The 25574-nt window shown below is 42.6% G+C and overlaps 1 protein-coding gene across 2 annotated transcripts in view; it reads left to right on the top strand.

Annotated features, from left to right (window-relative positions):
• The window catches only part of RNF185 (ring finger protein 185), a 38123-nt gene that overhangs the window by 8889 nt on the left and 3660 nt on the right, over positions 1 to 25574 (top strand). The window contains exons 2-7 of one of the 2 annotated variants that reach the window (XM_082697963.1): positions 13910 to 13960; positions 16237 to 16457; positions 19067 to 19085; positions 20265 to 20377; positions 21806 to 21860; positions 25148 to 25265. In XM_082697963.1, the coding sequence (XP_082554089.1) occupies positions 16282 to 16457; positions 19067 to 19085; positions 20265 to 20377; positions 21806 to 21860; positions 25148 to 25265 (481 nt within the window). In that variant the 5' untranslated portion in view covers positions 13910 to 13960; positions 16237 to 16281. The remainder of the gene's footprint in view (positions 1 to 13909; positions 13961 to 16236; positions 16458 to 19066; positions 19086 to 20264; positions 20378 to 21805; positions 21861 to 25147; positions 25266 to 25574) is intronic. The other variant, XM_082697964.1, reaches the window with a different exon arrangement.

Raw genomic sequence — 25574 nt, 5'->3', positions numbered from 1 at the left:
TAGGAAGTTCTAAGTGGAAACTATTTTGGGTGAGAGGCACAAAACAGTAATTTTAATTGTGAAGGTAATACATGTTCATATTGGGAAATACAGAAAAGCTTACCTCTCTTCCTACCCACATTGTTTCTGAAAAGAGCCTTTATTAAGTTGCTTAAATTTCCTTGTTCCTCCCCCAGTGTGTACATTTTTAATGGTTAGAACCATTCAGTGCACATAGTTCTATAGCTTGCTTTTTCTTGTTAGCATTTTTTAAAGATTTTTTATTTTTAAGCAATCTCCACACCCAAGGTGGGGCTGGAGCCCACACCCTGAGATTAAGAGTCATACACTCTAAGGAAGGACTGAGCCACACAGAGGCCCCTTGTGTTAGCATTTTAATGCTGATGTCTCTGTGCTTTTGCCAGTCTTTTTTGTAAGCATTACTTCTGATACATACACTTAGCCATTCGGTTATTCAGTAAATTAATAAGTATTGCTTGAGTATACAGCATGTTCTTAGTGAGGAGAATTCTGGTTTCTTTCTAATAAGGAGCACAGATTCTTTTAAAAACTTTTATTGTGATAAAATATACATAACAGAATTTACCATTTAACCATTTTTAGGTGTACTATTTGGTAGCATTAAGTATATTCACAGTGTGTGCAACCATCACCACTATGTGTTTCCAAAGCTTTATCATTACACCAAACAGAAACTCTATACCCATTAAACAGTAACTTCCCATTCCCCCTTCATCCTAGCTCCTGGTAACCTCTGATCCACTTTTTATCTCTATGAATTTGTCTATTGTAGATCTTCTCTTTTTTTAAAATTAAGACAGCATTCACCCATTTTTATTGTTGTTGTTGTTGTTTTAGTTTTTAAGTAGGCTCCACACCTATCATGAGTTCAAGAGTCACACACACTGGGGCACCTGGGTGGCTCAGTCGTTAAGCTTCTGCCTTCGGCTCAGGTCATGATCCCACCGTCCTGGGATCAAGCCCTACATTGGGGGTCCCTGCTTAGCGGGAAGCCTGCTTCCCCTCTCCCACTCCCCCTGCTTGTGTTCCCTCTCTTGCTGTGCCTCTCTCTGTCAAATAAATAAATAAAATCCTAAAAAAAAAAAAAAAGACATACACACAACCAGCTGAGCCAGCCAGGAACTCCTGTTGTAGATGTTTTCTGTTAATGGAATCATAAAATAAATGACACTTTGTGGAAACATAGGATCTTTTTTCCAATTTTTTTATTGTAGTAAAATACACATAATAAAATTTATCATCTTAACCATTTTTAAGTGTATAGGTCAGTGGTATTAGGTACATTCATACTGTCGTGCAGCCATTACCACCATCCATCTCCAGAACTCTTCATTTTGCAAAACTGAAACTCTTGTACCCATTGAACAGTTAAGTCAAGGGTTCCTGGGTCACTTAGTGGGTTAAAGCCTCTACCTTTGGCTCAGGTCATGATCCCAGGGTCCTGGGATCGAGTCCCCGCATCAGGCTCTCTCTCAGCAGGGAGCCTGCTTGCCCCTCTCTCTCTCTGCCTGCCTCTCTGCCTGCCTGTGATCTCTGTCTGTCAAATAAATAAAATCTTTAAACAGACAGTAACTCACCATTCTCTCCTTTCCCATACAACCACAGTTCTACTTTCTGTCTCCGTGATTTTGACTCTTCTAAGTACCTCATATGACTGGAATCCTACAGTATTTGTCTTTTTTCACCTAGTTTATTTCACTTAGCATAATGTCCCCAAGGGTCATCCATGTTGTGGTATGTGTTAGAATTTTCTTCCTTTTTAAGACTGAATACTCCATGGTATGCATGTATCACATTTTGTTTATCCATTTATTTGTGGCTGTATATTTGGGTTATTTCCATGTTTTAGCTGTTGTAAATAATGGAAATATCAACGTGGGTGTACAGATATTTCTTTAAGACCCTGCTTTCAGTTTTTATGGCTATATACCCAGAAACAGAATTGCTGGATCATATGGTAATTCTATTTTTAATTTTTTGAGGAATAGCCATAGTGTTTTCCACGGCAGCTGTGCCATTTGACTTTCCTACCAAAAGTACAAAAGTACACTAAGGTTCCAGTTTCTCCACCTCCTCAGCAACACTTGTTACTTTCTGTTTTTTGTTTCTTTATTTTGTTTTTATAGTAGCCATGTTAATGGGTATAAGGTGGTATTTTGTAGTTTGGATTTGGATTTTTGTAATTAGTGATGTTGAGCATTTTTTCATGTTGTTTCATGTTGTTTCCACTTGTATCTCTTTGGAGAAATGTCTATAAAGTTCTTTGCCCATTCTTTTTTTTTTTTTTTTTTTTAAAGATTCTATGTATTTGACAGAGAGGGAAGCAAGGAGAGCAGCAGGCAGAGGGAGAGGGAGAAGGCAGCCCCCCCCCCAGCAGGGAGCCCAATGGGGAATTTGACCCTGGGATCATGACCTGAGCTGAAGGCAAATGCTTAACTGACTGAGCCACCCAAGCTCCCCTCGTTTGCCCATTTTTGAAATGGACTGTTGTTTCATTGTTGTTGAGTTTTGGATTTTGTTTGTTTGTTTGTTTGTTTTTAAGATTTTATTTTTTTATTTGACAGAGAAAGCACAAGCAGAGGGAGGGGCAGAGGGAGAGGGAGAAGTAGGCTCCTTACTGGCAAGGAGCCCACTGCAGGGCTTCATCCCAGGACCCTGGGATCATGACCCGAGCCAAAGGCAGACGTTTAACTCAGCCACCAGGGTGTCCCAAGTTTTAGGAGTTTTCCATATATGCTGGATATTGATCCCTTAGATACACGATTTGCAAATATTTTCTCCCATTCTGTGAATTGCCTTTTTATTCTGTTTAGTGTCTTTTGATGAACAAAATTTTAAAATTTTCATGAAATCTAATTTGTCTATTTTTTTCTTTTGTTGCCTTTGCATTTGATGTTTTGTCTAAAAAATCATTCCCAGAAATGTAGTATTTAAAGGAGGGAAGAAGCTACCAAGTAGGTTCTGGCTTAAGAGTCTCTGAAGTGGGGGCGCCTGGGTGGCTCAGTGGGTTAGGCCACTGCCTTCGGCTCGGGTCATGATCTCAGGGTCCTGGGATCGAGTCCCGCGTCGGGCTCTTTGCTCAGCGGGGAGCCTGCTTCCCTCTCTCTCTCTCTGCCTGCCTCTCTGTCTACTTGTGATTTCTCTCTGTCAAATAAATAAATAAAATCTTTAAAAAAAAAAAAAAGAGTCTCTGAAGTGGCCTGAATTGTCACATAGTACTACCACGGCCCCTACTTTTCTACTCTTCACATCAGCTAGGATGTCATGAGTACATCTCATTGAGCAGTGGCAGGAAAACATGACTGAATGGTGGTCTAAGGACACACAGAGGTCAGAATCAGCAATCTGTGACTTGTTTCTGTGGAAATGGTCTAGTGGTCTGGCTGGCCATTCCACTCTTGGTGTTAGTCACCAGGTTGATTCCCCTGGTAGTCTCTGTAGCACCTGGTTATTTGATATCCATGCTCCCAGTTGCTCCTCAGAAGTGCTGTGTGGTATAGTCATGGGGGAAGTTTTTAAAGAGGAACAGCTCTCTCAATATGGGAGTGGGTCCTGGGCAAAAGCCCAGGGAAATTACTTGTCTTTTCTTAGCACTACCAGCTCTGCAGAGGCATTTTTCAGTGAGATTCTTTTTTTAAAAGGACAGTTATATTATGACTAGACCATAGATTTCTTGAGGGCAGGACCCAGAACTTTGTCTTATTTATTTATTTATTTATTTATTTTTAAAGATTTTATTTATTTATTTGACAGAGAGAGATCACAAGTAGGCAGAGAGGCAGGCAGAGAGAGAGAGGAGGAAACAGGCTCCCTGCTGAGCAGAGAGCCCGATGCGGGATTCGATCCCAGGACCCTGAGATCATGACCTGAGCTGAAGGCAGCGGCTTAACCCACTGAGCCACCCAGGCGCCCTCTAATTTATTTTTATCATTGAGCATAGTCCTTGGCATTCTCCAAATGTTTCCCGAACTGCTCTGACAATTAACATCAAGTGGCTCAGGACACAAACCTGATTTGTAAAAGTCAGTATTATATATTATTCTAAATGGTATCATTTTGGTTTTATTACTTTAAACTGTAGTTGGTTTATCTTACATATGCTCTCTTGATGTTCCTCCTTTGGACCTCCTTTTTTTTTGGACCTCCTTTTCAAAGGAGAAGTGAGATCATTGTTTTGTCAAGTATGAGCTAGGAGTTCTTAAATTCTTATGAAGTGTTCTCCTTAATTAGTTAAATCTTATCTTTTATTTACTTTTTATACTCTACCTTCAGGATATTTTAGAGCTCTTTAGCTCAGCCTCAGGTAAAATCTGAATTAATGAGATTTTATAGATTCTGTATTAATAAGGATTTACTGACCACATGAAAACAAAGGCAAAACTCTCATTTTGAAAACTTTTCTCAAAAAGAAGGAAGGGCAGACAAAGTTACTCTATGTGCAGGTGAGGACCCTGGCTTAGTGAATGGCAGAGTTGAGTGTCAGACTAGTTCTGGTTCCAGATTTTTCCTTTCCCTGTATTATACTTGAAATCTACAGCCCTTAACTGAGATCTGTCCAATCTGAAGATTTTTTTTTAAGATTTTTAAAATTTATTTGACAGACAAGGAGCACAAGTAGGCCGAGAGGCAGGCAGGAGGGGGTGGGGAGGGATGTCTGAGTTGTATAGTTCTAAGTCTGGCTATCAGATCTATCAACCCACGCACATTTATGAGGTGTTCTTCAGGTTCCTGGCCCTGTGCTGAGTAAGGCACCTGGAAGCTGGGACCAAGGATGGAGACACACAAACAGCTCACTGAAATGTGTTAAGCACATTGGCTTGGGAGTTGGGAAGCTTTGCCTCTGACTGGCTCTGATCAAATGACCTGACTACTCTTAACCCTTAATCTAACACCCCAGGGGATGCTAACAATGGTATGGTAGTACTTACCGCAGAGGTAGGTTATGAAGATTAAATGAGATAATTCATGTAAAGAATGCTGTGTGTTAGCTGACATTATTCATGGTAATAATAAATATTAAAAATGGCTCCTGATTTTAAAACTTTTGGTGAAAATCTGATTTTGCCTGAATCAAATTAAGTGTATCCCATTCTGGATTTTCTCATATACAGTTCTGATGTTGCACCTACTATGCCTTCAAAGAATGATGGCCATTCAGAAAGGGAAGTTGTGACTCATTCATTAAGCAAATTAACCAAGTACTTGCTGATTACATAGCTCTGTGGGGAATATAAAAAAGGATGACTTTTTTTATATTTTGTGAGATCTTTATGTACCTTGTGAGATCTGACAGTGAGGGTAAGATTAATATTTTTCAAGCTCTTAAGTCTGCTGGCACTGTGCTAGTGCCTTATTGTTTTATCTCTTTAATTCTTATAAACTGTCCTGGGAGAAAGGTAATAGCCCATTTTACACATAGGAGTAAAATAAAGGCTCAGAAAATAATGTCTAAAGTTAACCAAGTAAGTGGCAGAGCTGAGATTTGAACCCAAAGCCGTCAAATTCCTCTGCTATGCTAGTTTTGTTTTTTTGTGTTTTGTTTTTTAAAGATTTTATTTATTTTAGAGAGAGTGTGGGCACGTGAGCTCTGGCACAAGCAGGGGTGAGGTGCCCCATAAAGAACATTTTAAGACCGTGATAGAAAGGATGATAAAAGGCAGCTCTCGGATGACCCTTGAAAGTTTTTACCGTTGATCATGCAAATCCTCCTTTACCTTTTCCTATGAAACCTGGTAAGCTTTAAGGAAAAGCTCTGAAGGGGTGCCTGGGTGGCTTAGTCAGTTAAGCATCTGCCTTCAGCTAGGGTTGTGATCCCAGGGTCCTGGGATTGAGTCCCACATGGGGCTCCTTGATCAGTGGGGAGTCTTCTCCCTCTCCCTCTACCCTTCCCCTCCCCCTGGCTCATTCTCTCTCTCACTCTTTCTTTCAAATAAATAAAATCTTTTAAAAAGGGGCGCCTAGGTGGCTCAGCGGGTTAAGCCTCTGCCTTCAACTCAGGTCATGATCTCAGGGTCCTGGGATCAAACCCTGCATCAGGCTCTCTGCTCAGTGGGGAGTCTGCTTCTTGCTCTCTCTCTGTCAAATAAATAAATAAAGTCTTTAAAAAAAAAAAAAAAAGGAGAAGGATTGAAGTTTAAACCAAATCAAAGAAAAACCCTTTCTATGCAGAAGTATCTGAAGACAATATGAAAAAGTAGGAATAGCTGATCCCAGAGTCCCCACTCAAATATGAAGGGCACAAGGAATCTAAGGCCTTTCTTCTGCTTCAGTCCCAGCCCCTTGCTGCCTTACCATGCCCATATGCGCTCTGGGCTCCAGCCACCCTGAACCCAGCACAGTGCATTGTCCACTTCTCCTGTGTTCTATGTCTCCCCAGCATGCCTTGAAGTCATGCCCTCTATGTGTATTTCTGTCAGCACTCAGCAAGCTTAGGCTGCCTTGTTTACTTATCTGTGTCCCCCTTTAGACTGAAACCCTTTATCTCTGTATCCTGAATGCTTGGCATATAAGATCTTTGGTAAATCTTTGAAGATAGTGTGCCTGAGTGGTTCATCCAGTTAAGCATCTGCCTGCCTTTGGCTCAGGTCATGATCTCGGTCCTGGTTGGGCTCCCTGCTCAGCGAGGAACCTGCTTCTCCCTCTCCCTGTGCTCCTCCCTACAGCTTGTGCTTTCACTTCTATCTCAAATAAATAAATAAAATCTTAAAAAAAAAATCTTTGAAGATAAGTGAGGGGTTAGTTGAGCAGATAGGGAGGTTAAAGGATGCCATAGAAAAGGAGCAGTGCTGCTCCAAAGAAAAGAGGCCAATCTCAGCTTCCTCTCTTCTTTCGGACGTGGAAGGTCATTCATGCCCATGCTCCTGTATTTGAGGGCCAGACCTCTCTTTAGGGACCTATCTAAACCACATTCAGACTCTAAAATTTTAGAGCCTGGTTTCTGTGTGTTCCAAGTTCCAATCAACTTACTTAGATTTCTTCCTACTCCAGTCTTCTGTGAGTGTGATGTAGACATTTTCAGAATGCAGTTCTCATCTCTGCCTACACGTGGTCCAGCAGCAGCCTAATGAGCAACACAGATGGGCTCGGGCAAGCTACAGTTCCTGGTAGAAGGCTTCCACGTGAGGGCACGTGAACAAGCATGTGTCCACAGGAACAAGAACTCTTCTGGGTATCCTCTGAGATCGTGCTAGTCATTTATCACCCAAATTTATAATCTTCATCACTAGGATTAACTTAGATACCTTGGCATACGCTGGTCCAAGAATTCTTAGAGTTTAAAGGCACTAAGAAGGCAGATTTTGAATACCTGCAGTTCTCTAGAACCTGAGAACTGAATACAAGGATGCTACGAAGAGATTTCTTTATGAGGTCAAGTTCCTCAGGGTTTCCTGAAGGGATATGCAACTTTTGTGTTCTCCTCCTTGCTCAGTTCCTGTGAGGTAGACCAAGCCAGCTCTGGGAAGATAATAGGAGTGAGGATGCTGGGTCAGCCGATATCAGCTGGAAGCCGATATCAGCTTCCAGGCTCTGCATTCCTAAGGGATCATTAAGTATTGCAAACTGCTTTAGTCCCAGTACCACTTGTGCCAACCTGAACATCTCAAATTTAGGAATGTCTTTTGAAACTAAGTATGAATTTGTTTTTTCTTTTCTTTTTTCATTTATTTATTTATTTATTTATTCATTTGACACAGAGAAAGAGATCACAAGTAGGCAGAGAGGCAGGCAGAGAGAGAGAGAGAGAGAAGCAGGCTCCCTGCTGAGCAGAGAGCCTGATTCGGGGCTCAATCCCAGGACCCTGGGATCATGACCCGAGCCGAAGGCAGAGGCTTTAACCCACTGAGCCACCCAGGTGCCCCAATGAATTTGTTTAAGGATCAGTTCTGTCTTAGATGGACCAGAAGTGCTGACTGGTCTGAGATCTCAGCTGACTTGTCTGTCTCCCATCCCCCAAGTTTATCTGACCTCTTTGTACTGTAGCTGGGGTTTGTACATTTGTACATTTTGAAGAACAGGCCCAGAGGTCGCTGTCCCTCCCAAACTCTGTGTTGTGTCATATTGCTTTGTGCTTTTGGTAGAGTTTAGAAGCTGGGTTTCCAAAACTTCATCAAAGAATTACCTGATGTGAAAGGTAGGGGCACTTATTTGAAAATACAGATTCTTGGGCACTGTCCAGATCCAAATCCTATTTAAATCACTGAGTGGGGGCTTCTGGGTGGCTCAGTCGGTTAAAGCCTCTGCCTTCGGCTCAAGTCACGATCTCAGGGATCGAGCCCTGCGTCAGGCTCTCTGCTCAGCGGGGAGCCTGCTTCCTCCTCTCTCTCTGCCTGCCTTTCTGCCTACTTGTGATCTTGGTCTGTCAAATAAATAAAAATTTAAAAAAAGAAAATCAGTGAGGGGTCTAGGAGCCAGATTTCTTTCTTTCTTCTTTTTCTTTTTTAGATTGATTTTATTTATTTGAGAGAGAGAGACCACAAGTAGGCAGAGAGGCAGGCAGAGAGAGAGAGAGAGAAGCAGGCTCCCCGCCAAGCAGAGAGAGCCCGATGCGGGACTTGATCCCAGGACCCTGAGATCATGACCCGAGCCGAAGGCAGCTGCTTAACCCACTGAACCACCCAGGTACCCCTAGGAGCCAGATTTCTGAGAGGGTGCCTTGTTTAGGAAAACAGGCAAGTTTGATGGAGCCCCTGGATAAGAATTCTTATAATTATCCATGTGTCTTCTTTAGCTCTTATTCCAGATTCCAGAGCCTCAGCTTGGCTGTGGTCTTTGTGACTTCCCTCCACACACAGAGCTGGTAGCCCCAAGCCTTAAATGTAGTTGGTGCTAGACATACATTGATTGAATGCATGAATGTATGAGTCACACTCACTCAAAAGTTAAAGCATTGCGCAATAAACTTGACAGAAAACAAAGACCAGTTATTTAATTTTGTAAAGCTACATGGTAAAGCATAACATGTAAAAGTGAAAAGAGTGCCAGTGTTGTGTTGGAAAGTCTGAATTTGGCGCTGGGTGGTGGCCTGGCCTTGGGCAGGTCCTCCAACCTCCCTGGCCTGATAGCCTGTTCTATAAAGTGGAGTGACAATCAGAGTGGAAATAAATGTGAATGTGCTTGAAAAGCAGAAAGTAGATTCAGATCAGGAGTGAAGAATTGTCCTGAGCAGGATTGCTGTGTGGTCAGGTTGAAGTTCATAGTCTCTACCTGGACCAGGAGAAAGTTTTAGTAGGATGGCAGCTCAGGCATGCTCAGGACCTGCTTCCCTTTATTCTGTGCACTTCCTGAGCCAACCAGGGTCCTCTGGCCTCTAGCCACTGTCCCACTTCTGCTGGGTACAGGAGGATGTGGTCACATTCTCTTGTTCTGGCAGTGTTTAGTAGCTAGCCCCCAGGGAAGGTTGCTCATCTCTGCCATACTGCCTTGGCGTGGTAAAGTTCCTTTACATGAGGGTAGGGAGGAGGTGAGGAGAAAAGGCTCCATGGGTAGGTGCACAGCTCTATGGCCCATGATGTGTTGCAAAGAGAGGTTTGTGAGCAGCCAGCCTGTTAATCAAAACCAGTCACACGTGCCCACACGCACTCACTTCGCAAACATTTGAGTGCCTTCTAGGAGGAGGCTTTAGAGCCTGAGTAGGGACCACGTGGTCAGTCTACTAAGAATTAGAATGAGAGTTAATGTGGTCTGCTCGAAGTTGAAATGTGCAGGCCTCTCCAGTGTCTAACCTGCTGTAAGCCTGCTGCTATCTGCAAACTAATCTGTCCTGTTACTGTCCCCTGGCCATTCCCACCCTCACACCTGCCTTAATCCTGACTGTCCCCTTAAGCCTTCTGTCCCTTAGGATTATGAGCCATGTAGAGCCTTGTTGGGTCCAGTGGGGGGGTAATGAACCAGGATAAGGGGTGTCTGTGTACATCTGCCCAGTAGCAGTGGCCCCCTCCTACCTTGGTGGACCCTCTGGTGTCACTGAGGGTCACTGTATTATCTCTTAGGGCCACCTTTGCAGCCCTGTAGAAAGCATGACACCCTCACTTTTCAGGTGAGAAAAGAGATTGTAGTCATCAAGGTATCTACTCAGAGTGGTTGATTTCCAGAATTTGGGGAAAATTGGAACACTGAGAAATGTTTTTGATTTTTACTTTTTTTTTTTTTAAAGATTTCATTTATTGGAGAGAAAGAGAGTGCATACAGCTGTACATGTGCACCTGAAATGGGTAGGGGCAAAGGGAGAGGTAGAAGCAGATGCCCTGCTGAGCAGAGAGCCTGTGGCAGCTCAGGGCTCCATTCCAGGACTCTAGGGTCATGACCTGAGCCGAAGGCAGATGCTTAGTTGACTAAGCCACCCAGGAGCCCCAGAGGTTGTTGTTTTTGTTTTTGTTTTCAAATGCACGATTGCTCTTGTTTTTGTCTGATTTCATAATAATACATGTAAAAATGTCAGTTTTGTAAATCGGAGGACTAAGAAAATATGTCACTACCTCTAAGACCCCACCAATACAGATAGTCACTATAAACAGTTTTAAAACAGGTGTGTTTCGGCAGGGATGTCCACTATCACCACTGCTATTCAACATAATACTAGAAGTCCTAGCCTCAGCAATCAGACAACAGAAAGAAAGAAAAGGCATTGAATCGGCAAAGAAGTCATCAAACTCTCACGCTTTGCAGATGATATGATACTTTATGTGGAAAACTTAAAAGACTGCACTCCAAAATTGCTAGAACTCATACTGGAATTCAGTAAAGTGTTAGGATATAAACGCACAGAAATCAGTTGCATTTCTATACACCAACTGCAAGAGAGAAGAAAGAGAAATTGAGTCAATCTCATTTACAATTGCACCCAAAACCATAAGATACCTAGGAACAAACCTAACCAAGGAGGCAAAGAATCTGTACATCTGTACTCAGAAAACTATAAAGTACTCATGAAGGAAATTGAGGAAGACACAAAGAAATGGATAAATGTTCCATGCTTATGGATTGGAAGAACAAATACTGTGGAAATGTCTATGCTACCTAAAGCAGTCTACACATTTAATGCAATCCCTGTCAAAATACCATCAATTTTTTTCAAAAAAATGGAACAAATAATCCTAAAATTTATATGGAACCAGAAAAGACCCCGAATAGCCAGAGGAATGTTGAAAAAGAAACCCAAAGTTAGTGGCATCACAATTCTTGACTTCAAGCTATATTACAAAAGCTGTAGTCATCAAGACAGTGTGGTACTGGCACAAAAACAGACACATATACCAGTGGAATAGAATAGAGAGCCCAGAAATAGACCCTCCACTCTATGGTCAACTAATCTTCGATAAAACAGGAAAAGAATGTCCAATGGAAGAAAGACAGTCTCTTCAACAAATGGTGTTGAAAAAATTGAACAGCCTCATGCAGAAGGATGAAACTGGACCATTTCCTTACACTACACACAAAAATAGACTCAAAATGGATGAAAGACCTCAACATGAGACAGGAATGCATCAGCATTCTTGAGAACACAGGCAGCAACCTCTTCACCCTCAGCTGCAGCAACTTCTTCCTAGAAACATCGCCAAAGGCAAGGGAAGCAAGGGTAAAATGAACTATTGGGACTTCATCAAATCAAAAGCTGTTGCAGAGCAAAGGAAATAGTCAACAAAACAAAAGACTACTGACAGAATGGGAGAAGATACTCGCAAATGACATACCAGATAAAGGACTAGTATCCAAATCTATAAAGAACTTACCTAATTCAACACCCGAAGAACAAATAATCCAATCAAGAAATGGGCAAAGGACATGAACAGACATTTCTGCAAAGAAGACATCCAGATGGCCAACAGACACTTGAAAAAGTGCTCCACATCACTCAGCATCAGGGAAATACAAATCAAAACCACAATGAGATAACCACCTCACACGAGTCAGAATGGCTAAAATTAACAAGCCAGGAAACAACAGATGCTGGCGAGGATGCAGAGAAAGGGGAACCCTCCTACACTGTTGGTGGGTATGCAAGCTGGTATAGCCACTCTGGAAAACAGCATGGAGGTTCCTCAAAAAGTTGAAAATAGAGCTACCCTACGACCCAGCAATCGCACTTTTGGGTATTTACCCTAAAGCTACAAATGTAGTGATCCAAAGGGGCATATGCACCCAAATATTTATAGCAGCAATGTCCACAATAGCCAAACTATGGAAAGAACCTAGATGTCCATCAACAGATGAATGGATAAAGAAGATGTGATACACACACACACACACACACACACACACACACACAATGGAATACTATGCAGCCATCAAAAGAAATGAAATCTTGAATTTGCAACAATGTGGATGGAACTAGAGGGTATTATGCTGAGCGAAGTAAGTCAATCAGAGACAAGTATAATATGATCTCCCTTGATATGAGGAATTTGAGAGGCAGAGTGGGGAGTTTGGGTGTTAGGGAAGGAAAAAATGAAACAAGATGGGATTGGGAGGAAGACATACCATAAGAAACTCTTAATCTCATGAAACAAACAGGGTTGCTGCAGGGAGGAGGTGTGTGGAGAGGGTGGTTGGGTTATGGACATTGGGGCGGGTATGTGATATGGTGAGTGCTGTGAAGTGTGTAAGCCTAACGGTTCACAGACCTGTACCCCTGGGGCCAATAATACATTATATGTTAATAAAAATAATAATTAAAATTGTCGCCTGGGTGGCTCAGTGGGTTGAGCCTCTGCTTTCGGCTCGGGTCATGTTTTTGGGGTCCTGGGATCGGGCCTCACATCGGGCTCTCTGCTCGGCGGGGAGCCTGCTTCCCCCTCTCTCCACCTGCCTCTCTGCTTACTTGTGATACCTCTCTCTCTCTCTCTCTCTGTCAAATAAATAAATAAATAATCTTTAAAAAGTAATAATAATTTAAAAACAAAGAAAAGGAAAAAAAACAAAAAACCAGGTGTGTTTTTCCACATTTTAAAAGACATTTTCTAATATTTATATTTCAGTATTCTAACTATTTAATATTTTACATACATTTTACAGTTTTTTTAAACGTTCTTATAAAAGTAATAACCTGCTTTTTCATAAAACATTAAAACAGGATGAGAATATAAAATTCGAAGTTCCGCATTCCCTAATCCCAGAAATAATTGTTGATAGTTTAGTGTGTGCCTTCTAGACGTTTTCTTTGCCTCTGTGTGTGTGTGTGTGTGTATGTGTGTGTATCTATATATGTGTATATTTTATATATTTTGTATTTTATATATTTTGTATTTTTTGTATTTTATATATTTTATATATTTTGTATTTTTATATATTTTGTATTTTACCCAAATAAGTTTAGACACATACTTTTATGCATCCTCACCTGTTTTTTTAAAATTCCTTTTATTGTGGAAATGTACAAGCACACACAGAAATAAGCTAATGGGATAAGCCCCCATTCATCATTTAGTTCCAACAACCTCCACCTTCCCTGTTCTTAGTCTTTTCTCTCCATTTTCACTTCTCCCCCTGGAGTACTTTAAAGCAAATCCCAGACATCATTCCTTCATAAATATTTAAGTATATATTTCTTGGGGCAGGTGGCTCAGTTGGTTAACCGTTTGCCTTTGGCTCAAGCCATGATGCTGGGGTCCTGGGATGGAGCCCCGCATTGGGCTCCCTGCTCAGTAGGGAGCCTGCTTCTCTCTCTCCCTCTGCCTCTACTTCCTGCTTGTGCGCTCTCTCGCTCTCTCTCTCAAGTAATAAATAAAATCTTTTTTAAAAAAATATTTCTAGCAGGTGAGTATTTTTTAAATTATGCAATACCATTGTCATACTCAATAAAATTAATACTCAATAAAATTAATTTCTCAAGATAACTAATACCCAGACTAAATCTAATTTGAACAATCATCTCACAAGTGTCTTTTTACAGGTGGTTGTTTTGAACCTGGTTCCGGTGAGATCCACACACTTTCAGTGGTCGGTATGTCTCAAGTCTCAATTTAGAACTCCACATCCCACTATTTAGTTTTTAAGAACTTGGATTATTTGTATTTAAAAGATCCGGTATTCTGGAGATTGTCTTCTGGAGTTGTTAAACATGTCCTTCTATGCTCCATATTTTCTGTAAATGGGTAATTTATTTTGGTGACATCATTAGAGTCCATGGTTTTTTTGTTTTTTTTAGAAGATTTTATTTATTTATTTGACAGAGATCACAAGTAGGCAGAGAGGCAGGCGGGGGTGGGGGGGGAAGAGGCTCCCTACTGAGCAGAGAGCCCAACGTGGAGCTCCATCCTAGGACCCTGAGATCATGACCTGAGCCAAAGGCAGAGGCCTTAACCTGCTGAGCACCCAGGTGCCCCTAGAGTCCATGTTTTAAGAGTGCTTTATTGTTGGTGATATGTATTTCCTATTGCATCACATTAGGAGACTATCATTAAGATTGATCAGTGAACCTGACTTTATGATTGTCTTTCCACTTCTGTATGCACAGTCCTTAATGTTAAAGGTTTTATTTATTTATTTATTTGAGAGAGAGTAAGAGAGAGAGATCATGGGCAGCAGGGAAAGGTGGAGGGAGAAGCAGATTCTCTACTGAACAGGGAGCCTGATGAGGAACTTGATCCTGGGACCCTGGGACCCTGGGATCATGACCTGAGCTGAAGACAGATGATTAACTGACGGAGCCACCCAGGTACCCACACAGTTCTTAATTTTAAAAGATAAACATATTTTAAAGAAGCTCGCACAGGTCAGGACTTGAGCTGGAATGACATGTGAAGGCCATAACATGTCCCTCAGAAGCAGCCTCTATCCTAAGAAGAAGAGAACAGTTGTATGTGGAGAGGAAGAAGCACTGGGTCAGGGAGAAGGTCTTGGAGCTGAGGCCAGTGAGGCACTGGTGCTGCCAGCAGCCAGCTGCCCTTCAGGGACATTATGTAAAATGATGTAACTGAGTGAAAAAGTGGCAGTGAGCCGGTCTCCTCTCCCTGCCCAAGTCACAGAGGTGCTGTGGTGGTGAGGGATACTCGTGAGTCCAGAGTTCTGAGTTGGTGGTGTGTAGGAAGGCTTGCTTGTTGGTCTGAGAAGACTGGCTTTTTGGTCCTTCACATCTTCAAACTTTGGAAGCTGACATCAGAGCGGTCTTTTGACACTCCAGTGGTGAGTCCCACACTTATGGTAGGGGCTGCCCACTTTGGAAAGAGCGGATGAGATGACCTGGAGTAGCACAGTATCAGAGCTAGAAGGAGACAACTAGGAGACAGTTTACAGATGAGGAAACTGTGGCCCACAGAGAAGGGAGGTTCTTAAAACATCTGCCAAGCTGGAGGCTTAGCTGAAGCCAGCATCCAAGCTGGTGGTTCTCTGGCTGTGATAACCAGCCAGCACTTCCCGCTTAGAATTTCTAAGATGGTGGGGGTGGCCCGACCAAGCTCTTCACAGATTCTTAATCTGCACCCAGAATTTCTGGGTGTCGTTGGTGTTGGTCTTGTCTACATTCTTGTTCAGTTCCTGGCGCGTTCTTTGATTTGGAGGCAGTCTTGAACAGCGGTCCGTTTCTCTCAGCGTTTGGTGGCCAGCTTGATCTGTGGCAGTGCAGTAGTTTGAATACAGACTGGAGGTCATGAATTCCCGGTCTCAGCTCCACATTAGTCAGTTAGAGGAGAGGTCTTGGGCTGCAGTTTCCTGAAGAAACTGGACCAGATCAAGTTTGCCTAAAGCATTATATGAATTGCCACATGGTTCTGTGTGAGGATAAACAGCTTTTCTGTCATTATGTATTTGTATTTATTTTTCACTTACAGTAACTAATAACTGGTTTTTTATGTATAGCAGTGACATAAGCCTTCTGGTCTAAGCAGATTCACCCTCCAGTATAGAGGCAGTCCAAAGTTAGAGGACAGTCTGTGAACATTTAGTTTTATTGAGCACATATTACCTGGGTTGGTTATCCTGGGAGAATGTAAAGACATGTGAGAAAAGGTTTCATTTCCTTTGGAGAGCCATCTGCATGGAGGATGTTCTGTTTTTGTGCAGTATGTTTTGCGTGGTACTTTCTAGGCTATTCATGAAAGTTTTTGAGTCATTGTTCTCTGGGTAGTGCCCCATGAGTATCATCCTTTGCAGCCTCTGCAGAGTCTGTGTAAAGGTTCAGTCATCTGAACTTCTGGAGTTGAGAGAAGATTAGGGTATTGCCATGGAAGCTGGGGAGAGTGGTATGCAGAAATGAATAATCAAGGCCTCTCTGCCTTTCAGGATTTTCCTGGGGAGAATCTTCAGTCAGTTTGCCGACAGCCAAGGATGGCGAGCAAGGGGCCCTCGGCCTCTGCCTCCCCTGAGAACTCCAGTGCAGGGGGGCCCAGCGGTAGCAGCAATGGTGCTGGCGAGAGTGGAGGGCAGGACAGCACCTTCGAGTGCAACATCTGCCTGGACACAGCCAAGGATGCTGTCATCAGCCTGTGTGGCCACCTCTTCTGGTCAGTGCCCCTGCCACCACCCACAGAAGACACATGGCCATGTTTAGAAAACCTGTGGTTTGGGCAGCTTTGGAACAGGAGGTTTCCCACTCACTTTGGGCCTCCTGATATGATCGGGTCCAAGAAGCAGAAGCCCTGGGTTCTTATCCCAGTTCTGCTGCTGATAAGCTGAGTGATCTTGGGCAAATCCTGTCCCCACTCTGGACTCTGTACCCCCACCTCTAATGTGAAAATAGCAGTTAGTGATCAATTACGAAGTGCCACTTGCTGTGCTGAGTGAAGAGGCAGTATGTACAGTGGTTATACTGTGGTATACCATTCAGCAAGGACAGTGGAGCCAGACTTCCTTGTTCTGAATCCTGACTCTGCCACTACGGTCCTGGATGACCTTGGGCAAGGTGCTTACATACACTCATTTTACAGGGTTGTCAGTGAGCAATCAAATGACTCAAAATACATAAAAAGCTTAGAAGAGCACATAGCACACACTGCATACTGTGTATTAGCAATGATCCTAATAATTGTTGCTATATTTTATGTATATCAAAATGAAGTGGGAGGGTTAGTTTCATTCTGGCCTCCATCATAGGAGTCCCTCATGGATCTGAGGTTCTGGGTAAATGTTGTGATTTTATTCTTCTCCCTTAATTTTGAGCTGGACCTTGAAGGGTGAATTGGGCTAAGTGGAGGGGTAAGAATGGCAGATAAGACAAAGAGAACATGCCCCCCAAGGCAGACATTTTCTAGGGTAGACATATGCACTTTTGGGTATGAGACTTCAAGACCCTGAGACTGCTGTGTACCTCAGATAGCACCTTGGATGGGGGACTGGGAAGTGTTAGGGAACAAGAGTGGTTAAGAGAGGGTTGGGCCAGATTCTCAAACCCAGATTTGATTGATTAGGACATAAAGCTGTGGGATATTTTTGAGCAGGAAAGTGGTGTGAAGAAAGAGTCATTTAAGTATTATTTAAGGTAGTTTAAGATAAAGAGATAACTTTATTGAATTAACAGAATGGGGCATATTTTGTTCTGGCAGCTCTTGCCCTAATCATTAAGTTTTATGCAGAAACCGTTGTTTCCTAGAAATTGAAGATTCTCTGGGGCAGTATAAAACCAGGAATTGAAACAAGTGACAAAATTAAGAATAAATCAACGTACCATTAGAAAGAATAGACTCTAAAATGAAACAGATGCTTCCTGTCAGAGTGGTTTATCCCTGGGCAAATCTACAATCCTCTTTCTACCTCAGTATCCTCTTCTGTAAAATGGAATTAATTACACTTTGTCTTAGGTTAATATGACCCTCCAATGACATTAACAAATGGAAAGCTAATCAGCCATATCCTGGCACTCAATAGTTGCTTAATAAATTGAAGCGATCACCATCTTTGTAATAATTTTGAACTTTCCATTAAAGGAAAGTCACCTCCACTTCTCCCCCATAGACTTCAAGGGAAGTTGCCAGTGGAGGGGATCTGTGATTTCGGGTGCATTGGGCTCAGTTTGGAATGACATTGCAAGGTTAATGTAGGAGTCAGATGTCAGGTGTGTCTGTTACATTCAGGGAGATTGCATGTCTGGATAAGGAATTAACCTCTGAGTCCAATGAATTTTACTCAGCTAAAGGAGTCGTGTTTTATGAGGGACAGAAACCGTGCCCACATTTTCCACTGTCCTGGCACACAGGAGGTGTGCAGTGGATATCTGTTAGTTGGATGAATAAACCAAGAGAGTAAAAATGAAAAATCTAGAGTTAGAGTAACTTTTCCTTCAATTCTGTAAATATCATTTTTTGCACCCAATGCTGGGTGATAGAAGGGACAATAAAGCTGAAAGTTAGGAGACTTTTTAGTCCTGGTGCCACAGGCAAGTTGTTTCTTGTTTCTGAATTTGGTTTCCTCTTTTGAAAAATGAGAGACTGGGCAGCTGTTCATGGTAATACAACTCATTAAGCTGTGAAAGGTAGCCCTTTCTGCCAAGAAGCATCCCCGTTTTCATTATTTAAAGATTTTTTTAATAGTAAACTTGAACTTTTAAACAACTTCCTGCCAGCAGAGCACTCAAGGTTGAGGACAGCCTGAAGATTCTCTTAAACCAGATCTAGAGTCACACATTGTGAGTCTTAGGTTAGGAACCCACTGAAATGGAGTCTAAAATACGGTGTGTTTGTGTGTGTATGTGCACGTGCGTGTGTGCGTGCGCTGTGTGTATGAGAATGCCTCATGAATTTTTCTACATAGAGGGTCTTTAGCCTATATTGGATTCCTTCAGAGGTCACAATCCCTCAGAGATTGACTTGTAGAGAAGCTGAGTCTGGGATGGTCTGGGACATGGGGGTCCTTTACAAGTAAGATCCCAGAGGTAGAGACTGGGCTCTTGTCTCTCTGTTGCCTGATTTTTCCTGTGATTTTAGCCCATGCTTTTCTGATTTCTGGTACTAGTGATTCCCCACAGACACTCAGGGGGGTTGTAGTGCTCCATAGTTCCACCCTGTGTTCCCATTTTTTCTGCTCCCACTGTTGGTGTTTTTTCTAATGAAAGCATTTTGCTTCCTTTACCCCCATTCTCTTTCTCCTTGATGACTGGTTGCCCTGGGGACTCTGGCAGTTGGCCGTGTTTACATCAGGTAAGATACATTTCACTTTACTTTGTCTTTCATCAGCTATGGTTGCACAAGACACCCCTAATCTCAGGAGACTACTGTCAGAAGCTGCAATCTCCCATTTGTGGACTCATTTGCTTGTTTTACCCCCCTCAACCTTCATTATACACCTGCCCACTGACAGATACTTGCTGAAAACAAGGGGTCAGTATAGTACCTGGGATGGTCCTGATTCTGTTATCGATGGTTTTTGTGTCCTTAGCAGGCCACCTCTCTGGCTCACAGTTCCCTATCTATAGATAGCTTGGATTTGATAGTATGTGTGGTTTTTATTTTTGAGATTCTGCCTCTACAAAAAGAACCTCCTAGAATATCAACTATTCCCCCTACCTGTAAAGGCCTTGAAAATGTTAGGAAGGAAGAAATTTTTTTGGTCTCAACAGAGAGTTTTTGTGTGAGGGGGGAAAAAGTCTGTTTTCTCAGCTCTACATTATTAGGAAAACCAGTCAGTTAAGTATTCACCAAGACCCAGGCACATGCTCGGTGAGACAGAGCAGGGCTTGGCATTCACAGCTGGCTGTGAATAATCACTGTGAGCTGACTGTCTCCACGGTTGTTGGCAAAAGAGCACCACACTAGTAGGTGGCTTAGGCATGTAGGGGGAGGACAGAAGTTCCAGAGCTCTAGAGTCTCAGAATTGAGGTGGGAGAAAGAAGTAAAGGAAGGAAGAGAGAGGTTCCCACTACGTTTAGGGCTATGCATTCTGATCTCCAGCAGAACCTAATAAATTTATAAATTTATCTGCTGGAAATTTAAAAAAGCACATAACATAAGTTTTGAAGCTTTCAACAGTAGGATAAAGGAAGTGGGATATAAAATCATTAAATGCTGCTTTCTCCTTGACCCCTTGACACAGCTCTAGGCTTGAGTTCCTTCCTGCTGTGTTGCAGGGAGCCCCTAGAAGTAATGAAGCATGAGGAAGCCTGTTTAATTATGAGGTATTTAAAGGCAATTTTTATTTTACCGCTAGTAAATATTTATTGAGTGCCAGGAGCAGGAATCAGAGAATGGGGTTCCTTGAAGTGTTCCGTGCTGGTGTCAGTGTTTCCAGTTTGAGGCCCCTGACCCATGTTGTTTTGCTGTCTGTGATTGCTCTGTAGTGGGCTTAAACACCATTCGTGCATTTTTCTCTCCTGTTTGCAGTGGTTGGAGACCAGACCTAACAGACAAGTGTGTCCAGTTTGCAAAGCCGGCATCAGCCGAGATAAAGTGATCCCGCTCTATGGCAGGGGCAGCACTGGGCAGCAGGACCCCAGGTGAGGCCTTGGGGCACCTCTCACACCTACTCCTCCCTTTGGATATGAATTTACTTCCATTTAGCACCTTCTCACTCCACCTTCTACTTAGTGCTTACAGACCCTCAGTTTTGAGGCAATTGGGATCCAGATGGGAGTTCATCAGGAAGGAAGGGAAGCCAAGTTGCTCCTCACTGGGCTATAATATGAATATCCACTGAGTGTCTGCCAGCGAGCAGGCAATGTGCTAGGCAGTGCACAAGATAGCACAGTTGTAAGTATGCAAAGTGCTGTGAAGGAGCAGCTTGGGAAGCAGGGTGTCTAGCAGGAGAGTCTGCAAGGAGGGGGGTTGCTGCAGCAGTGATATATAAAGTACAGAGGGAAAGGGGACAGGAGGTCTGGGAGGCTTTGTGGAGTTTGGGGTGTGGATGGGTCTGTCATTCTACGAGAGCCCTGTCATGCTGAGAGCACTTCATGGTCTGCTCGTATGCGTGCACACGCTCACACACCCCCAGACTCTCCCAGCAGTGTCTCATACTGTCTCTTACTACCCCACCCCCAGCATACCCTGTATCCACATATACTGGACTTCTCTTAAAGGAACTTAGCCTTTCACATTCATGAGCCTTCGTAATTGTTTTCCCTCTGTCTCTTCTGCTCTCCCCAGTCCTGCTCAACACCCTCCTCCTCCGCTAATTTTGGTCCATCTTCAAGGAGCAGTCCTGAAGTTACCTCCTCCTTGAAGTGGTCCTTCTTCCTCACATCAGTTGCTCTCAGCCATGCTTCCATCCTATGTGGTTGAGATCTCTGTTCAAGAAGTCCCTTCCCATGCTGTATTGTGATTGATTGTGGCCCCCTTTAAACCATAAACACCTCAAGAGTAGAGTCCATCACAGCCTTAGTATTGGTAGTGTCCTGCCTAGTGCCTCACGGCTAACAAGCCCTCAGTCCAGTATGTTGAGGATGAGTGATAGAAGAGGCTAAGACCCAGAGGCAAAAAGCAAAGTGTATAGAGTGCTTACCAAGGAATAGTGGGAAGTAAAGCTGAAGTTAATAGGGGCAGATAGAGAGATCCTGAATTTCAGCCCTCTATGCTGAAAGGCCATTCCTGTTTCAGTTTGGATTTGGGATTTTTAACATTGGTGACCTCTTTATTACACAGGTCCAGGGAAGGTGTCTGGCTAGCACTCATAACCAGTCTGGGTCAGGCTCCTGTGAGAGGAGTAGGCTCTAGTGCAACATGATGAACATCTTAGAATAAGCAGATTTTTTTCTCTGCTTTTCTGTATAGTTGGCAAAACAGTCGCAAGTAGAATGAAGGTTAGGATTTAGTTTAATTTGGTATAAGTTCCTGTGCTGCGCATAGTGGACCTGACCCTGAGCTCCCACCCCACTCAGAGCCGCTGAAAGCATTTTATAATTATTTATTTTACGATGTTTCTGTTTCAGAGAGAAGACCCCTCCCCGTCCTCAAGGACAGAGGCCAGAGCCAGAGAACAGAGGGGTGAGGAACATTCTAGGAGAACCTTCTAGAAATGAGCTTATGGCTTAAGAAGTTTCCATCTTGGACCTATACGTTTTCTCCTTGATTATGAAAGTAATGGAAAAATTGAAATAAACACAAAGGAAAGGAGAGGGAATAAACTTACAATCACACCATCCAGAGATAACTACAGGAAATATTTTGGTCTATTTTTTTCTATTGTTCTATACTTATATATACACACATGTAAATTTTATAGATCTGTTTATGTGCACGTATTTTATAGTGGGTATACATATGGGTATACATACATTTTTGTTTATTTTTAACAATACTTAGCTCCTGTTTCGTAGCTCTTTTTAAAAATTTCATTCATTCTATATTAAGTGCCTTCAGGATGCTGGGCATTATTCTAGGCACTGGTGATACATCAGTGAACATAGCAAAGATTCCTGGCCTTACCAATTTATATCACAGAGAGGGAGACTTTTTTAATGACATTATCTTGAGATTTTACATGCCAGGCTGTTTAGTGTTGAGTTGTATGAACTTAACATTATTTGATCCTTTGTTGGACATTTAACTGTTTTCTTTTTTCATTTTAAAAATACTCTGATGAACTTATAGATACATTTTTGAGGTTCATGGTTTTTTTACTAGGATAAATTCTTAGAAAAATCACTAGCTCAAAAATGCTAATTTAAGTCAGATGTTAGTATTAAAATTTTCTTTTTTTTTTAAAGATTTTATTTATTTGACAGACAGAGATCACAAGTAGGCAGAGAAGCAGGCAGAGGAAGAGGAGGAAGCAGGCTCCCTGCTGAGCAGAGAGCCCCATGCGGGGCTTGATCCCAGGACCCTGGGATCATGACCTGAGCCAAAGGCAGAGGCTTTAACCCACTGAGCCACCCAGGCGCCCTAATATTAAAATTTTCTTGTTAAAATATTGAAGAAATTGGGGCACTTGGGTGGCTCAGTGGATTAAGCCTCTGCCTTCAGCTTGGGTCGTGATCTCGGGGTCCTGGGATCAAGCCCCGCGTCGGGCTCTCTGCTTGGTGGGGAGCCTGCTTTCCCCTCCCTCTCTGCCTGCCTCTCTGCCTACTTGTGATCTCTGTCTGTCAAATAAATAAATAAAATCTTCAAAAGATAAAATAAAATATTGAAGAAATTATAAAAGCAGAATATCTATCCACACTAACAAGTATATTTTCATTTCTCCAGATTAAAATATTAAAATTTTGGAGGGAAAATACCTATCTGTATCTTGTCTACATCCCTACATATTGTCCTGAGGATTCTTATGACGATAGTGTTCAGTTTTGTCTGACAGTGTGGTCACAAGAGTTTTTCATTTCCCCATAAGAATTAAGAGCATGGGGTTTTTGGACCATATGGACAGGTTTTTTGGGACAGAGATCACAAGTAGGCAAAGAGGAAGGCAGTGGGTGGGGGAGCAGGCTCCCTGCTGAGCAGAGAGCCCAGTGTGGGGCTCCATCCCAGGACCCTGAGATCATGACTTGATCCGAAGGCAGAGGCTTAACCCACTGAGCCAACCAGGTGCCCCAGGATCATATTGACAGTTGACAGTTTTTTATCTAAACGCTATTGACATATTGACAGTTTTTGGTGTAAACGCTACCCCCTGACTACCAGGTGACATCACTTTAACTTTCACAGACTCTGTTTCTCAACAGAGAGCATCAGCTCCTAACCTCAGGAAGCCAGAGGTCCTAGTGCATAGCTGTAACACATACAAGTACCTGCAGGCACCAGTGATGCTTTTTGCCTACATTTTCCCAGGAACATAAACTCCGCATATGTGAGGGCTTGTGGAATTGTGTGGAGGTTGCTAAAAGGGAGGCCAGAGGGTCAGTCCTCCGGATTACTCTCAGTGAAGTGGTAGTTCGTGATGAAACAGTTGCACCTTCCTGGGTAAGGCAGCCTCGGTCCCAGGAGCCCTCAAACTCAACCATGCTGGTTCTGAGTAGGAGGCATCTGCACTGAGGAGATGGAAAACTGGTTGTTTTTTTCTGTCTAGGCTTACCCTCTTGTTATATCTGTTACTAGGCTTTATGTAGGTAGTGCTGCCCAGCAAGATGTTTGGAGCTGGATGCCAAGCTGCTTGGTATGGGATAGGGAACAGCCACTTTCATGACTTGCAGAGGACTCATCAGTGAAAGCCAACCAGCTCTTTGTGGAGCGCAGTTGACCCAATGCATTTTCTACTTATTATTTTTTAATCATTTGCTCTAAATATCTACTTAGGGATGTGGGGGAGGAGAGAAGATTTAATAAGATGTGCACAGTAATTAAGAGCATGGGTTTTCAGATCATATTGACCTAGTTTCTGGTCTAAACTCTACCCCCTCCCCTATCTGCAACCTTGGTCAGGATAGAAAATGCACTTTTTCACAGTGTTAGAATTCCTACTAAGTCTTTTCATATGAAAGATGATGTGGTATAGGGGAAAGTTGAGGGTGGGAGAAGGAGGGGGAAAGCTGAGGATGATACACCATGAAGATGGTGAATAAGGAGATCTTTGACTTTTTACGTCAATTATTCTTCTCATGTGTAAGTTTCTTATAACAAGCATATGTATGAAAATAATCAGAAAAAAATTGTCTTGTGTTTTTTAAATTCTTAAAAATATTAAAACTGAGGGAAAATACCTGTTTATATCTTGTTCCCATACCTGCATGTTGGCATGTACTTGTGACCATAGTGTTCAGTTTTGTCTGGTAGCTTGGTCACAGGAGTTTTTCTGTGTTGTCGCATAGTCAGCATGATGGTCTTTAGAGAGTGTGTATCAAGATTTTGATCATGACCTCCATTGTTGGTTAATTAGGGTTCCACTTTTTTTTGCTATTATCAGCAATGTGCCGCTTGTTCCGATGTTCCCTTGTAATTAGGTATAGGGGTTGTTGCCAGTTTTGCTCGTTATATTTCTCATATATATGCAATATATATATATATAAGATGTATGTTATTAAAGCATGTAGAAAATTTTATTGACTAGGGTGGGCCTCTGGGAAAAAACATGGTGCTCTAAGAACCCTAACTTGCACCAGCAGATTGTTTTACTTTGGACCAGAGCCAGTCCTTTCTGGCATTCACAATTCCTTAGCTGGACCCCTTGCAGGCCAGGAGGGCAGAGGGCCCACCAGGGTTCCTCTGCCTTGCAGTCTAAATGGAAGGAAAAAATATCTCCCTGGAAACAGGTGGCAGAGGGTAGGGAGGAGAGGCAGGTGCCACCTGTGGGTGACATGTTTGACAGGTTGCTTGTTCTGAATTGCATTTCTTCCATACAGGGATTTCAAGGTTTTGGATTTGGAGATGGTGGCTTCCAGATGTCTTTTGGAATTGGGGCATTTCCTTTTGGGATATTTGCCACAGCATTTAACATAAATGATGGGCGGCCTCCTCCAGGTGAGACCCTACTTCCTTGATAATTCTGCTTGAAGGCTATTTGGAATTCATTAGTATGCAGATTACAGATAACTGTCACTGCTTGGTCAGTCAGCCTTTTCAAAATGTGAACTCTTTTCGGATTACTGGTAGTCATGATAATGTATATTGCCCACTTAGGCATGTTCAAAGTGCTTGTCATCACAAATGCAGGGGATCCTCACCATAAGCCTGTGGGATGAGTGTTTGTTTAGCTCTGTTTTACAATCAGAAAATGTTCAGTATGTTTCCCAAGACCTACTCTGTGCCTATAAGATGAAAAGAATAAAA

This window comes from Mustela nivalis (assembly GCF_964662115.1).
Source record: "Mustela nivalis genome assembly, chromosome: 14".
NCBI lineage: Eukaryota > Metazoa > Chordata > Mammalia > Carnivora > Mustelidae > Mustela > Mustela nivalis.
This window is presented reverse-complemented; position numbering and strand designations above follow the sequence as displayed.